Below are 16,366 nucleotides of genomic sequence, written 5' to 3'. Positions count from 1 at the left end.
TAATTAGAGTGCGGACCATTTTCATTTATATTGTGCTCTGTGAACACAAATTAGTTTGCATAAATCAGTTAAATGACGAAAAATTAGGTGTCTTATTTACTTGTGACCACTCAGTGAATAAATCGAATTAAAACAGTTTCTTTATACTTACTGAAAAATTAATTTCTTAAGTTTATGTACAGAATAATTCATTACTAACTTATAAGTAATTAAAAATGTAACATTTAATTTAGTATAATAAAATGTTTTTTAATTCCTTCATTATATATACTAAAAGAAAACACTATTGTACAATAAATGTGATGCCTCAAGTGCAAGAAACAAATGCATGTAAATTAATGGAAACAAAAAAGCTCCATTAATTACCAAACATGTTCTTGAAAAAGAAATGCCATTTCAATGTGCTTTTATCATAAACAATGTTAATTATAATCATGTAAGCTGTAAAGAATATCCCACCAATTTAATTAGTTCACTAGAACAGGAAACAGACCAAATTATTTAAGAATATGTTAGGTTTTGTTATTAGAAGGTATGGACATTTTAAAATCTTTAAAAGTAATATCTTTGTGTATGGTTTCAGAATTTATTGGGTTACAATTACAAGTCAGATATCTACAGTCTTGGAGTTTGCAGTTGTGAGCTAGCTAATGGAGTGGTACCATATGCTGATATGCCACCAACCCAAATGTTGCTTGAAAAGTTGCAAGGATATCCACCAGTTCCTCTTGATGCTAGGTCTTATGATGTTGGAGAAGAACCTACTGGTACATTTTTTCATTCTGTAACTTTAAAAACAAATGTATATAACTATTAAAATTAGGTTTTTAATATTATTACTCTTAATTTCATGAAAACTTAACCAATCTTTGGTGAAAAGAATGCTCTGTTTCTGAAGTCATCCATAAATTATTTCTGTCTCTTATCTTCCCTCATGCTAGACTCTATGTTCCTTTATGGTATATTATCTGCTAAAGCAGACATTGATTTGAATCACTGTATTACTGTTGTTTGAGTATTCTGCTACTATAGATTTACAAGTACACTTATGAATATATTTATTTGTATGTTTCAGTATATAAGGCATAATACATTCCTGTGTAACGTACTGCAGCAATCTTGATTTTTGTTTGGTCTTTCTTATAATAAAATTTAATTTTGCAGTGAATTAAGTGTCAAAAGCAAGGTTTATGATTAAAACATTAGAGAACCAATGATAAACTGAAATTTAATGATAACAAGATAAAGCATAGATTTTTGTTTCTAGTGAAAAGCTAAACTAGATTTTAATTACTAAAGATTTTCAGTAATAACCCTCAATAAAGTACTTGAAGAAATTTCAAGCTTTCAGGCAATTTTCAAACTCTTAGTACTGGACAAGAACCACCATTTACTTTATCACATATTAACAGTGGTTCCACCAGCCAGGGAGACTAGGTTTTGCAGAGCCAAAATTTTTAAGTCATCTCGGTAATTGCTTTTGATTGGTTAAAATTTGTAGCTGAATTGTACTGGGAAAAAAGACTTTGATTGCAACCCTTTTCGTCTTAAGGGGTGATCTGAGGACTTTATCAGGTTTTTGTCCATACTTCTGAGGCATAGATTAGTAAGAAATTGAGCCATTCAAATATAAATGTAAAGTTAAGCACTGTGCTACGTGTTTTAAGTGCAGTAGATGTGGTTGTCAAATTATGATGTAATGCTGGAGGAAAGCAGCGTTAGCACAACAATGGCAAAAAGATAACATCGATTACACAAATGACATTAGCAGTTTTAGTGATATTGAAAATCCAATTCCCATAATGCAAGTAAACAGTGACAGGAATTGTTCTGATGGTATGGATAATGAAGACATGAAACTTGTATTCGCCAAATCAACTATGGCTACAAAGAGATCAAGAACATTGGCTGGTATAAATTGTTTATCAGGAACTTATTTGTATGCTATTCAGACATTTTTTTGTAATAGAATATATGACCATATCGAATTTTTCATCTGAACAAGCGCATAATGTATCAATGTTCAATAATCTGGAAAGAAAAGCTTGGTTTGTTACATTTTGTAGGAAAGCTTTAGGAGTGCTATGTTCTAGGATGTTACCAAAATATCCTGATGGATTATTACATGTTGTTGGTGAAGTAATTGCTGGAAGTGGTAAGAAAGATAAACTTTGGGAAGCAGTGAGAGAAGTGCAGGCAGCCTTACCAGAAAAATCAATTCAGAAAAAAGTAGTTATGACGCTTCAATGTCAAACTATGGCACAGACAACAGCAAAACCTCTTTGAGTGGGTAGGAAAGCATTTGATACTGTGTATCAACATTACCAGAGATTCACGCATGGTTTTGAGCTTCTAAATCCAGTTTGCTATGTGGCAAGATATAATCCCAGTGTTGTCAAACAAGCTGTTGAACTTAGTTGAGTCTTTTGTCTTAGGGTATAAAGTAAATTTACTTAGATGAAAAAAGAGAATGATTTTCCACGATTTATGAAACAAAAGGTCATCAAGTTCCTTTATCATGATTACATTGGATGATATACATCTGTGGATAATCGAATATCACATACATCATTCTGAAAAATGGTAACAGCATTAACAATATTTGATCAGAAATTTCAAAAAGCTGTTGATTATGCTTCTGGAATTTTGTTGTACGATAATATGGAACTATTAAGTAGGATAATTGTGACAATTGAAAGCTCTCATGTAAAAGACAAATATATGTGGATGTTGACAAAGTTCAAGCATATTCTGAAGTATGACTTCAATGCTCATATTGCTAAGGATAATACTACTTCACATTGCATTGAATATGCATTAGGTCATGGAAATCCAATTCTGAGTAGAAATGTGAAGAATGCCAATTGGCCTTCCAGACAAGTCATTACTTTGTTAAGAATATTTCTTCTGAACATCATATGTTACTTCAAGATTGTAGACGCAAAATGAAATTGTATATGGGACATCGAATTAGAGTAGAGAATCAGTGCAGGTGTATTCACGAAATTCACTGTCAATTGAAATTGGATGAGGCTTTAGTCGTTAAGGATTACAAGATGAAATATGAACCCATTTACTTCAGGAAGAAAACTATAGATCATTATGGAAACAGAGGTCTTAGCTGGCATGGTACAATGGTGTATATGAAAGTAGAATCTATGTCAGACGGAGATGGTGAATTAAAGACTCAAATATCATATTATGATGACATATCAGGTGAAGATTCCCAGCAAGACTGGGTGGCAGTCTTATCAGTATTGGAAGGTGTCATGATGAAATGGAAAAAAGACCATTCAGCAGTAAAAACAATTGTTCATTTAATCCTACAATGCAAAATGCTATGAAAATGGATATTTGATATTTGGAATGGTGCTTCTGGTGAAGGCATAAGGTTTTGAACTGAAATCCTTTGTACATACAGAGACATGGGATGTATTAATGCACACTTTGCAATAGCAATGCACCTTATTACTAAATATGTGAATATGGGCAATAACATGATATCACCATTGGAATTACAACAAGCTCTGCAATGTAATGCTGGGGTGGCAAATACTGTGGTTTCAATATTTGATCTAGATCGAAAAAAGTATATGAACTGATGAACGATTATTTGGAGGCAGTAGATAAAGTTTTCTCAAAACTTGGTCGATTCAGTGAAGTTGTGTTTGAAGACAATTATATTCAACTCTACGCGTTTTCAAGAATGTATTCAGTCTTTCTTGACATGACTGACCCTCATAAGCCGAAGTTTGTATCCAGTAATACAGCTTCAGGACAATGTGGTGATGAACAAGAGCCAAATGATCCCATGAACAATGAACAATCTAGTCAATGTGATGATGAAATGGAGCCAAGTGATAATGAAGAGGCTGACAACGAAAGAGACAATATCAGTTATGTGATTATTGATGAACTGGGATCTAGGGACTTCATTGAGGATGTTAATGTGACTGAATTCTGTGGAAAGCTAACAAACTGTGTGTTTTCATTGCAGGCAGGTAGAAATAATATTTACAGATGGCAGATACGGAGTCAGTGATTATGAATTACTTTAGATGAGTTAGGAGAATATTCGGGTGATTCAACAAAATGTGTGACATGTGAGCGGTCTTTTGCCTCCTTGATGAAGAAAGAACAACATGTCTGTTCAGGTGCCAGAACCAAAAATGACTTACTAACTTCAGCATTAGACATGCCAAAATGCTAATAGAACAAGGACCAGTTGTTTCATTGATACGAAGATCTGTGGAAATATTTCTTCTGATGCTCATGACTTACAATATAATTATACCAGCTTTGTACCAGAAGTATTTGGTTTTGGGTGGGCTAAGCAACCTGCTTATGGAAACCGTGTATGGTTCTAGGTACATTGAACATTTCAAAGCAGAGATAGACAAAATGTACATGCGAGGCATAGAAGAGAAACGGAATAAAATTGGACCGAGTCTTATACTCTAAATCTTATGACAGAAATATCCTGAACACCTTGATTTGCCAAGTGAAAATGGAATTTCGTCAGAAAATTTTGTCTTTGACATCCAAATATAAGAAGCACAGAACTATCTCAAAGAAAATCAGAGGTATTCAAAAGCGGTTCAGAATGGTCATCAGTCAGATTGTGGCAGAATCTGGTTATGAAATCGAACCGAAGAAAGCATTAATGCAATTCAGAAATCAGACTTCTGCTCAGATAAAGGACGCAAATTATCCGGAGATGAAGCAAGTAAAGAGTTTTATTTTAAACAAAAGCATAAGAAGTCTTTTAATCATGCAAATGCATAGTATGAATCATATATTATTATTGACTTTAGTACTATGGAGTTCCATATATTCAATCGATCATATCTCGACTTCTACTCAATATTTTTTCTTCAAATTTTCAGAATATGTTTTTTACATTGTGTTATTGCTAAATCCAGGTCAAAACCTTTTTCCAGGATGACTTTTTCTAACCTCCTCTAAATAGTATCTCTGGCTCACAGAACCACTGTTAATAACTCTCTTATCATGATGTATCTTTTTGCATGTCTATGAAAAACATCACAGATGTGTTTAGTATGCTAAACTATTTTGTAAAAGTTATTTAAAAAAAAACACTTGTAAATTTAAAATAAAAAACTCGTACAATGTAGTAGTTTTGTTTTGTGTTACTTCCATTCCTTATTGTTTAAAATTAATGACACTTCCAAAATGTATTCACATTTTTAAGTATCTGTACGTTTGCATCTCAGTTTTATGTTGTTTTTATGCTGTTTGTGAATTAGACTTTTATATAAATCCTCTTACATTTTAGAAACTGGGAATGAGCATGTGTCTGTTGAAAACACTTATAAATCACGGTGGTTTAGTGAAGCTTTTCATTCCTTTACCAGCCTCTGTCTTGAAAAAGACCCTTTACGCAGGTAACATTTATTCATTTCTTTTTTTGAGTAATTTAATTGTTGTATTTATCAATAATGCTACAGTAATCGTGACCTTATTTCTAATATATTATTTAAAAGAGTTAGCATTAGGTTTAAATGTACATTTTATTTCTCTGATAAAAAAAGTACAGAGTAGGCAAAGTATTGTTTCCAAATGATGTATAATTGGATAAGTGTTAATATGTTGTTGTTTTTATTACTAAATGTTGTGCTGTCATTGTGTAAAATATTTTACTTTTGCATAGATAGTAGAAGATCAATTTTAACTTTTAAAATTATCTCATACAAATGGAGTTTCTTTATCCTGTGTATTTACAGTCAACATTTTTCACGTATTCCCATTTTGTAAGCACTTTATTTTATAAGTCTTTTATAACACTCATTTTACTCATACATTATATATTCTTAGTTATTTTGTTTCAACATAAGAAATTGGGAACTTAATACTTTTAGAGTTATTATTGCCAAATTTCACAAATATAATTGACACAGTGTTAAGTATATGATTCAAACAATTTATCTTGATTCACTAAATATGTGTTGCAATTTCTGTTAAATCATACTGCTACCAAATAAATTACACAGAATACTTACTATGTAAATTTGAATAGACCCATCACCTCACAGTTGCCCCAGCATGCTTTTATCAAGCAATGTAAAAAGACATCCACTACTCTATTGGACCTCTTGGCAACAGTGACTCCACATGTCGATGTTCCCTCCCTACCCCGAGGTAAGCTACCACCATAACTATGGTTCTTCATCACCATTATAATGTTCAAATAGATTTCTAAATGTCTGTTTTTCCCTTACTACTAGACAGTTAATTTGTTTATGTATTGTTAATGTTCCCCCCACTACCCATTGGTAAGCTAGCCTCATTATATATTAACACATTCCCTTGAAACAAGAGTGTAAGCTGACTTGAATATCATCTCAGGCTGATACAGTGATTATCACAAAGTAACTGAATGGGCTACTTTTAGCTGACTTATTGGTGATTATTTTTCCTGGCATGTACATTTAAACTAATGTTGAAGTTCTCTTATCTCCAGAATTAAAATACACAGTTCTTAGTTTTTATAGAAGTTATAATAATGAAAAACACAGTACTGGCACAGTGTATACAGTAGAATGTTTATATTGCAAAAGTTTCTGTATATAGGAGAAACAGGTAAGAAAATGCAAGGAACACGAATAACACAAAGTAAACTTCAAAAATGTAGAGAAAAACACAAAGAGAAAATGTGGAAGCACTAAGAATCAAAGAATTAAAATCTAACATAAATAAAAGATCAGGAACACTTTTACATTTATAATATGAAATACAGATGAAGCTAGTATCTTAAACAAGATCGATTGGATACATTTGTACTTCGAGTGACTGATTTGATCATGTTTCACTGTTTTAAATGAAATATTGTAAACATATAAATCTATTAACTCACAAATAGCTGTTACAAAAACTTCATGTTTGTTTATCTATTGTTCTTCATCTTCTATGAAGTTAAACTTGGTTATGGTGATACTAGCCATCAGGAGTAAAAGTTAACTTCACATTCTTTCATTAACAGTTTATAAAAGTGCATTTATTTTACATTATGTAACCATAATTGTTTATATTGCATCTTCTCGCAGTAGTGGGCACAGCACAGATAGCCCATTGTGTAGCTTTGTATTTAACAACAAACGGTCACAATAGTCAAATAAGCATGATTATTCATGTTAAAAGTAAAATACCTAATTTTGATGGCTTTGTGTTACTAGTCCAAGAAAGAACCCTTATAAGCTTTTGGGTGATCTGTTTTTTTTTATTGTAGTAATGGCTGACGAAATACTTTGATTAGTTTGTGGAAACTTTTTTAAAGTTATGCAGTCCATTATTTTACTGTCCTTTCATACATATATTCTGACAGTTTTATTAGTTCTAACTTATAGCTGTTAGACATTATTAAACTTAGTATGCTTTTACTTATCAAACAAAACAAAATATTAATGAGGTAAAATTTTGAATATTAAAAAAACAAAAGTACACATTGCCCTCTGTCCAAGTTTCATGAAGTAAAATAAGCCTAACTACTAACAAAAATCTTTATAATTATTGAGACTAAGAGGCAAACTAGATTATCTGGATGTTCCAAATATAAGGTAACAAAAAAAATCAACTCTCAAGTAATTAAATTATTATGTGTTCATTTGATAGATGACAGAGGTATTGAAAATGCTGTTGGTCGTTTAGAAGATCTTGAATTGGATGATTCTTGGATTTTTTAGCCAAACTTGTAAACATTTCTTTATAATAGTTGTACATCTGTGGAAATTCTGTTTGTTTTATTTGACAACATTTATTTCTTTTTTTGTCTTCATATATATTACTTTTATTTGTTTGTTTTCTAAAAAGAAATTGAGAGTATTGATAGAATCTGTGATTGATCTTGGAAAGATCTTGTTTCACTTGCATGTTGTACTCATAGGAACCAGTCAGTTTATTTGATAATCTATTTCTTTGTCAGCCACAATATACATTAAAATTATGTTACAATGTAGAAAAATTATTACCAAAGTGTTTTTGATTTTTTGTTTGATTAAAAGAAAGGAAAAAAAAAAAAGAAGAGTACTACAAGTTTGCAAACATCTTGTTTAAGTACAGAAATCTACAAGTTTCTCAGTCTGTAAAGTAATTCTTGTATAAATATTCACGTTTCTTAATAATGGTGTGACAGGTTTATTTATCAAAAATGGCAAAAGAAAATCATCTATATCTACAGAGCGAGTATGTTCACAATATCATTGGAAGAAGTGGACAGCCATGACCAGAACATTGAGTGGTTAACTTCGGGGAGATAGGAAACCATAGTGACAACTATATCCATAGAAAAAGCCACAGATCTCTATATTAGATTCCAACCTTACAGTATTTCATAACCTTACTTTGTTACCGAAAATTACACAATTGATCCAGTTGACTCTTAGATTCATTGCTAAGTTTTCCTTAGGAATTTTAAATGCAATTTGGTCTGTGTGCATGTTTTTAGATATACAACAAATAGTTTAGTTCTAAAGCATTGATTTATTCACAAACAAAGGTCAAAACTACAATACTGTAATTTTAAAATATTCTCACTTCATAATAATGCTTTAGCATATGCAGTAAACAGTTGTAAAAGCTTAAAGGTCCATTAAGAAACCACATAATGTGCTTTAATGGAGTTTTCTGAAAGCACAAAGTAACTTAGGTTGTATTCCATTGAACAGACAGATGTTCCTAAAGGGATAATTTATTTTCAGATATGAATATCTAACTTAAACTGTGTGTTTTTACTTACATAAAGTATGCTTTTAAATACATTTAATTTATCACTTTGATTTCATCCACCAAAACTTCATTAATATTAATATTTATAAAGTTAAAAGCTGAAATCTAGTACATAACAGGGTCTTAAGATCCAAGTTTGAACAACAACTTTCCAAAATTAAAATGGCATTAGTTCTTTTTTTATATGCTTCTGACAATGATGTAGTGACATCTAAATTAATAAAACATACCTATTAAAATGACTCTGTACTTGTCAAAACCTGATTAGTTATATTAATTAAATCATCTAAAACAACTTCAATCAAGAGGCACTGATCTAAATGATGTTTACATAATTTATTAAGCATCCAATTATTAGAAGAAGCTTGACTCATTCAACATTTTGTATTCATGTCTGACTAGAAGCAAAGTCCTGTTTATCATTCTTTCAAACAGTTTCAGGCTGATACATTACAAGATTTCTTCCAACTAATCAATATCTTACTCTCCCTTGACACAAATTCTATATATAAAGTCCAGTGTTTATGTTCATTATCTGTAAGATTCCTTGAGCAACAGTTTAAATTTGTTTCTTTTAAACATTCCTTTTATGTACCATACAGATATTATCTTCATAGTAAAAAAAAAGAAACTATTCAAAACCTGTGGTCATGATGTTGGCACTCGGTGCATGTTAAGCTAAAAATATCTTGCAGCTCAGTTATTCAGCCAAGCTTAATAGGTTTATGCAACTGTTCCAAAGTGAAATTTGTTGCTTTGAAACCAATGGAAAAGAATTTCAAGTCATGCTTTTCACCACATTCATCTGGATGGCAAAGCATAATAATGATTTCTTTTCTTAAATGTAATAATATTTGAATTCTAAAGTCTTGTTCTATAATATAACATAGCATGATTAAATTTTTGACTGTTAACAGCATAGAAATTTGGAATATGCCATATTAAGCTACTGTATAAAATTATTTCTCATATTAAGTTATCAAAGGTATTTATAAAAACAATAAAATAAGTTATCAAAGTGTTTTGTAAAAATACATATATCTTTATTACTTCAGACACTTTCTAATGAATTGGAATTTTAATCATAAATTTCACTATTATCAGAAAACTTTCTCTCACCTTCAACATAGGGAAATCTTGCCATTTTGTAAAATACTTTCATTTCTTGGATAACCATTTTAAAACATCTCATGAATTGGAACTAATCATAAATTTCACCAGTGAAAGAGAACATTACACATTATTGTGGATGTGATTAGTCAAGGCTAAATGTACAAGTTAAAACAACATAAAAAAAAAAGGTGTCACATTAAAATTAAGTGAACTGCGAAACATCATATTCAGCTGAACTACCTCATTCTACATGAAGGTAACTACTACAATAAACAATCTGACATATCTAACAACTAAGATTATAAAATGCTGAAATCCTTTTAAAATTAATAACCTATCACTCAGCTTACTGTTTATACTTTCCTAATTTAGACTGAATTAGCAAAACATTTTCACCAAGTAACTTTGTATTACACAAAAATAACACATAATTTTACTTTCAATGCATATTTGTGAAGATAATGAACACAATTCCTTGGAAGATCATATTTCACTACAAGTGACAAATATATCTTTAATTATGTGTTTTATTTTGGGTTCTCTAACAACTTAGTAATTGTGTTTCCTTGTTTGATTCTTGGTTTTTCTACCAAAGTGGGGAAAAAAATTACACTCTAGAATATTTGCTAACATAATTAACAAGATTCTATTAACATTTTATACACAACCTCTCACAGAAGATGCTGATCACCAGAGTATAAAAACCACTAATGGGTGTTTATGTGCAGATATGATATGCTTTCATTGATCTTCTTTTTCTGTGTGTATTTTCTTGCCAATTTTAATTGTTTTTTAACTTCAGTTTATCAGGGGTATTAAAATTGGGAATGAAGAAAAGTCGGATATTACTGTTCTGATTTTTAGTGACATGAATTGTGATGATGGCTGTATTCTTTTTTTTTCTATTTAGCATGAACAACACTTAATATACGGTTTAAAATATGTTCAACATTTTAACTGCAATTCCTAAACTTTTCAATCTCAAAATAAAGCACAAAAATTTATTTAATGAAGAAGGGATGAAGCAACTTTATAAACACACTTTACAGCAAATCTTAGGTTAATATTTCTCTTACTTGGTAGTTTTATTTTAAAGAACTTAACTATCATAGTCAGTTAATTTGGCTTGCTTCTGTAGGAATCAAAAGTATAAATTCATCTACATTGTTATGTATGGCCCCTAGCAACAAAACATCTTTAGTAATAAAATGCGCTTATCACATCACAAGAGGACTGACAGCCACTTAAACCATACAATTTGTTACTGGATCAATCTGAATTTCTAGTTAAGAAGTGTGTATAATAGCATTTCAACAAACAAAACCTTGTCTATGCTGGACATTTGTACAAGCATAGTTTAAGTGAAAACTCGTACAATTTTGTTATAAAGGGTCGACTGACCCAAATCTTTGAAGATAACTATGTTTAACAACAATCAAACCCCAGTGATCATCAAATACTTTGCTTTGTGATCAAATAACTTGTACCTTTATAACTTCTCCCATTCAATACCTGTAATCTGTTTCTGCTATTTAGTAATGATCTTTACTGGTCAGCATGCTTGTTTCATTACACTAGTGTCATGATAGTAATTTTTCTTGTCAAATTGTCCATCCACCCAATTTGTTCCAATCTGGTGAGAAAAATAGTGTGTGTGTGTGTGTGAAGGGGGGGGTCTGGGACCATAAAACAAAATACTACTACTAATGTGCTTGACTAAAGTTTGCTTTATCTGCATTAAGTCTATGCTAAAGAGAAATTGATATACAGACTCTTGGCTAATTGAGGAGCAGACTATCAACTGCAAAAAAAAATTTTGAAGCCAAATACATCAAAAATTGAAGAACTTACAGTGCCACAATGGACAATTCAAAAGGATCAGCATAAAGGTAGGCCTTAATATGTTTTACCATCCACCTTTGATGTGTGATTTCCACATAGTTGTTCAGAATAGACATTTTTCTTTCAGTGAACACTATTTTCTATACATTAAAGCATTTAGATGGAGCCTAAAATGGATATAGATATATAAAATCCAGTGAAAGTTAGGGATGGAGCAAGTATGAGACAAAATTTGAAAAATTGTTTTCAATAATTAAGGGATTTTTGTTACAAATGGGAACATATTAAATGTAACAGCTTACAAAAATATTTTCAGTCTCACAAGTTATGTTATACATGAGAAGATGAAATAATGAGACCAGGGAATTTCAAATGCACAAGAAATCAATCAACGTTATGTAATTGTGCCTAAGTGTTTTCAGGAAAATGATTAAGGTTTTTAAATGATTGGTCAGTAATTAGTTCTAGTAAAATTAGTTTGTACAGTATTGCCTCAATATTTCAGGAAATGACCAGGTTTTATTTAACTGATCTAATCATTGCAATTATAAACATTTGTATGTAATACCTATCTTAAACATTTCATGAAATGGCCAGTCTGTAATTTTGCTCATTAGAACATGAATTAAAGTAGCAATAAGTAGTTTCAATATTTAGTCCAAAATGTCCTAGAATGTACCAGAGAGCACACTAGCCTATCTGGCTTCTAGAACCATAGATTTTTTATGGGCTGGGATAAAGGCCAAGACAGAAGTTTCATTTACTGTTCTCACCCTTGTGTTTAACATTTTGTGGATTATTGGAGTATCAAAAATTCAAAATGTATTTTTTTAACAAATGTTTTCATCTGAGAAAATAACATATCATTATATATATTATTAGTAACATCCTATGTTTGACCCTCAATATTTTGATACCAGTAGGACAAATGAACCCATCAATAATGTATAAATGGGAAGCTTGTATCAGCCTTAGTGTGATGTGATATCACCCACATATTACTATTACACGTAAACAGCCTGCTAAGGTGCTTTACATTCAACAACTTGTGTTGTAAATTAATCTTATAGACAACACCTTGCTTTAAAACTTATCACGAACAAAATAATATGTGTATTTTAAAGACATCATTATCTTAAAAAAAGCAAACACACTGGCATTTTTGTATCTATTACAAATAAATTGAAACACTAACTAATTATCATTTATCAAATATGCCCTAACACTCAAAAAAAATGTAAATATATGCAAAGAATATAACTTTAAAGTTAATCTGACAAAAACTCCAAAACAAGACAAACAACACAGAAAGAAAATTGCATTGTAATATTTCAGGATATAAATGATTTCCAAGGTGTTTGACATAGTATCATTCTAAAAAAAATGTTCAGCTCAACCCTACCCAAAATACAGTGTATAATGGAAAATGGGTGTCTTTCCAAGTTTCTCAATTGCTGAAAACAACATAGCCTAGAAAGTGTTTTCTAATAGAACCCTACTTACTTGACAAGAAATATTAATGACAAAAACTGTGAAACAAATAAAAATATTAAATTAATTTAAATATCGTACCTCTGTGCAAATGTAAAATTTAACTTAAATAATTGAGTAGGTGTTAACAAATAACTCCTGTTGGCTTGCTCCAAATGCAACATAATAAAGAAATACACTTTTTACCTCTCACCAGTGGCTCTAACAATAGTCAAATATATCAAAAATGCATTTTGACATAAAAAATTGCAAGAATAACTACTTTTATAATTATGTCTGAAATACAATAGAACCATAAAATAAATCAGAAAACCTGCTAGGAAAAATATATTATTTAATGCATAGTAACTTAAATTGAGGAAACTTGAATCGCTACTAATAACATCAATTATTACAAACTTGTTAAATTGAAACAATTTCCCACTAAAAATAAACTTTTACGGGTACATAACTGTGAAATGCAATATTTCATATTTTCTTTACAATGATTGTATCTCATACATGCAAAAGTTTCTTTCTTAGTGAACTGCATTTTATTAATTGAATTGGCTGACAGCTAAACTACGTATAAAACCTGAAGAAAGTAAGAGATTTCAAAACTGTTTGTGGCAAATAACATTAATATATAAATGCAGGTTGTCTTCTTTTTTTTCTTGAGCACGGCCTTCAGAATACCGTATTGTTTTATAACCTGTTTTTCTATCATGGTAGGCAAAGGTATCTAAATAAAACTTTTTGTTGCTCATATAAGCATAATATCTGCATTGAATTAAGCTCAAACAAATGGCTAAGCTACATTTCAACATGGTCTGTAAAAAGCTCTTAAATTCATTTATATCTTAGAATCTGTTTTACCACTGGGTTAAGAAGTGGAATTCAAATAAAACGTTTTTTGGTCAGGTCAGCTGAGAATCTGCATCAAATCATGCTCATAGACAGCAATAAGCAACATGATGGATGCACCAACTGATATCCCTAAAAACTGGATAACTAGCTGGTGACTATTATGACTCTTGAGATGAGTAGAACTAGTGCCAAGTTCAGGAAGCTGTAAAAAATGTTTTGTATAAGAAATACGTTTCAATAGTTGAACTTGTGGAAATTAGAACAAAACTGAAAAATTAAGCTTAATTTCAAATAAAATAAATGGGAATGAAAGCATGAGTTAAAGTAAAAAATGTGTCACTGCCTTCAAAATATAGCTAACTCAAGTTAGGGGTCTAACAACATTTTAGAACTACAGAAAATTAGATTTGAGGATAGCAAAAAGATAAAATCAATGACATTAATAAATCTTAATCATCTTACAATCATGTGTCCTAATGTTAAAATCTCTGATTTGAAAAAATAGCAACTTTATTCATATGATTAGAACACAAAATATTCAAAGTAGTACAATATAAACATTCCATTAATATAAAAAGAATGAAACTATCCAATCAATATCAAAAATAACTGAGCAAGTTTGGAGATTAAATTTCAAACAAAATATGAACACTCACTGGACTGTTAATTTAGGTGGAATTCTTATTCTTCAACCAATAATATTTTTTTTGTTCTACCCCTAGCATGAATTCTTCACCTTGACTGCAACATATGTTATGAAATATTTGAAATGTTGCCTTGAAAAACTGGTCAACAAAATGCTTGACTGTTGACCAGTTGTCATTCACGAATAATTTTGCAGCAGGACATACAGATGCCAGTTTTTTTTTGGTAGCACAGTGAAAGCATCCTGATCCAATTTGCTGAAACTCAAAAATGAATGTCAACATATGACATAGTATTTCAGTTACAGGTGAAAAACTGGAGAATTTCATTGATAAATAGGACAGTAAAAGTACTAAAAATATAAACAAAGTAGCTGTGAAAATATTCAAGGAATACTGCACTGCATGGTGAGTGAGTGTAGATGACAATGTCAGAAATCTCACCAGTATCCTAGGAAAATTTTATGCTGATGTTATACAGGTGCATACTTTATACATTTATTGTAATTCATAAACACATGAAGGTACAATCCTTTTTGCAATCTAATTTTCAGTGATAAATTTATTGAATTAGTGTGGCCTAATCCTTAGTTAGTTAATTATTTTTTAATATAAATATTATAATTTCCTACAAAATAGGACTATGCCCTTCATAACCATGTTATCAGTAGTGGCATATACAGGTGAATAGGCCTACAAATTGCAACTGCATATATCGAGATAATGAAACACTTTTAATTATAAAACTAGTAAAATCTTAATCATGTCTGAATTGATAATTGGCAGAGCATATTGAAATTTCATAAAATGGGCTAAAAATGTTCAACGAAACCTTAAACTTGAAGATTTATATCTATGCCCTGAGATATAGGTTAAATACACTATGTGACAACACTAATTAAACAGATTGTAGTAGAAATGAAAACAGGGGGGTAGAATAAAACAATTATTGACTGGTGATATTGGGCAACAAGTTATGTGTTATCCTTGGGAGTGAGAGTGACCAACAGCTATTCTATTTGGCCTTTGGCCTCCATAAACAGTCAATATTTTTATATTGTTATACAGGCACAGCAGCAACATTTGGAAGCAGAAAATGCTGAGCACAAAGACCTCAAAAATCAGTGAAATACTGAGGAACTAATTTTTTCTTCTTCAAAAGCATAGATGCAGAATACTACACTTTCTGTGATAAAATGCTACTAAATGTTTGTTTCACTCTTAAATCTGCAAGCTAGATACATGTAACAGTACACTTGCAAAACAATAAACAAATTTAATTGGATTACATTAGACATGTAACACAGAAGGAAATTATACTTAGTGAACTGAGCTTTATCAACTTGGTATCACTTGCAAACCCAGCAAGTATTCTAGCAACTTATCCAAAGACTTAACACCTAAGTTAGTAAGACACTTTTTAACAGTTCAAATTACCACATACTGCACTGCATAACAATGGTTGGATATCACAACACAAACTAAATGATTGTACTTGCTACACAGCAAGAATTCATTCTGTGGTGACAGTATTAAGTTTCTAAAACCAAATTAACTGGTCACGAGTTTATACTTATTATAAACCTTTCGAGACGGGTTGTGGGTGAAAGGCCATGTCATCTCATTCAAAATTTTATTGAATTACTATTTCATGAATTTATGTCAACAACTTTGGTATCAAACTGTAG

General features: G+C 30.8%; 2 protein-coding genes across 3 annotated transcripts in view; one reads left to right on the top strand and one right to left on the bottom strand.

The window, feature by feature from the left end:
• Nucleotides 1-8,984, top strand: part of LOC106476983 (STE20-related kinase adapter protein alpha-like) — a 41,702-nt gene extending 32,718 nt beyond the window's left edge. Inside the window, exons 9-12 of one of the 2 annotated variants that reach the window (XM_022381414.1) lie at nt 584-767; nt 5,297-5,405; nt 6,038-6,159; nt 8,195-8,984. In XM_022381414.1, the coding sequence (XP_022237122.1) occupies nt 584-767; nt 5,297-5,405; nt 6,038-6,159; nt 8,195-8,259 (480 nt within the window). In that variant the 3' untranslated portion in view covers nt 8,260-8,984. Of the gene's footprint in view, nt 1-583; nt 768-5,296; nt 5,406-6,037; nt 6,160-7,629; nt 8,139-8,194 lie in introns of those variants that run through there. The other variant, XM_013937599.2, reaches the window with a different exon arrangement.
• Nucleotides 8,477-16,366, bottom strand: part of LOC106476928 (zinc transporter ZIP10-like) — a 31,702-nt gene continuing 23,812 nt past the window's right edge. Inside the window, exon 11 of the mRNA XM_013937547.2 lies at nt 8,477-14,236. Within this exon, the coding sequence (XP_013793001.1) occupies nt 14,090-14,236 (147 nt within the window). The 3' untranslated portion in view covers nt 8,477-14,089. The remainder of the gene's footprint in view (nt 14,237-16,366) is intronic.

The sequence above is a fragment of the Limulus polyphemus genome, unplaced genomic scaffold, assembly GCF_000517525.1.
Source record: "Limulus polyphemus unplaced genomic scaffold, Limulus_polyphemus-2.1.2 Scaffold161, whole genome shotgun sequence".
Taxonomy (NCBI): Eukaryota; Metazoa; Arthropoda; class Merostomata; order Xiphosura; family Limulidae; genus Limulus; species Limulus polyphemus.
This window is presented reverse-complemented; position numbering and strand designations above follow the sequence as displayed.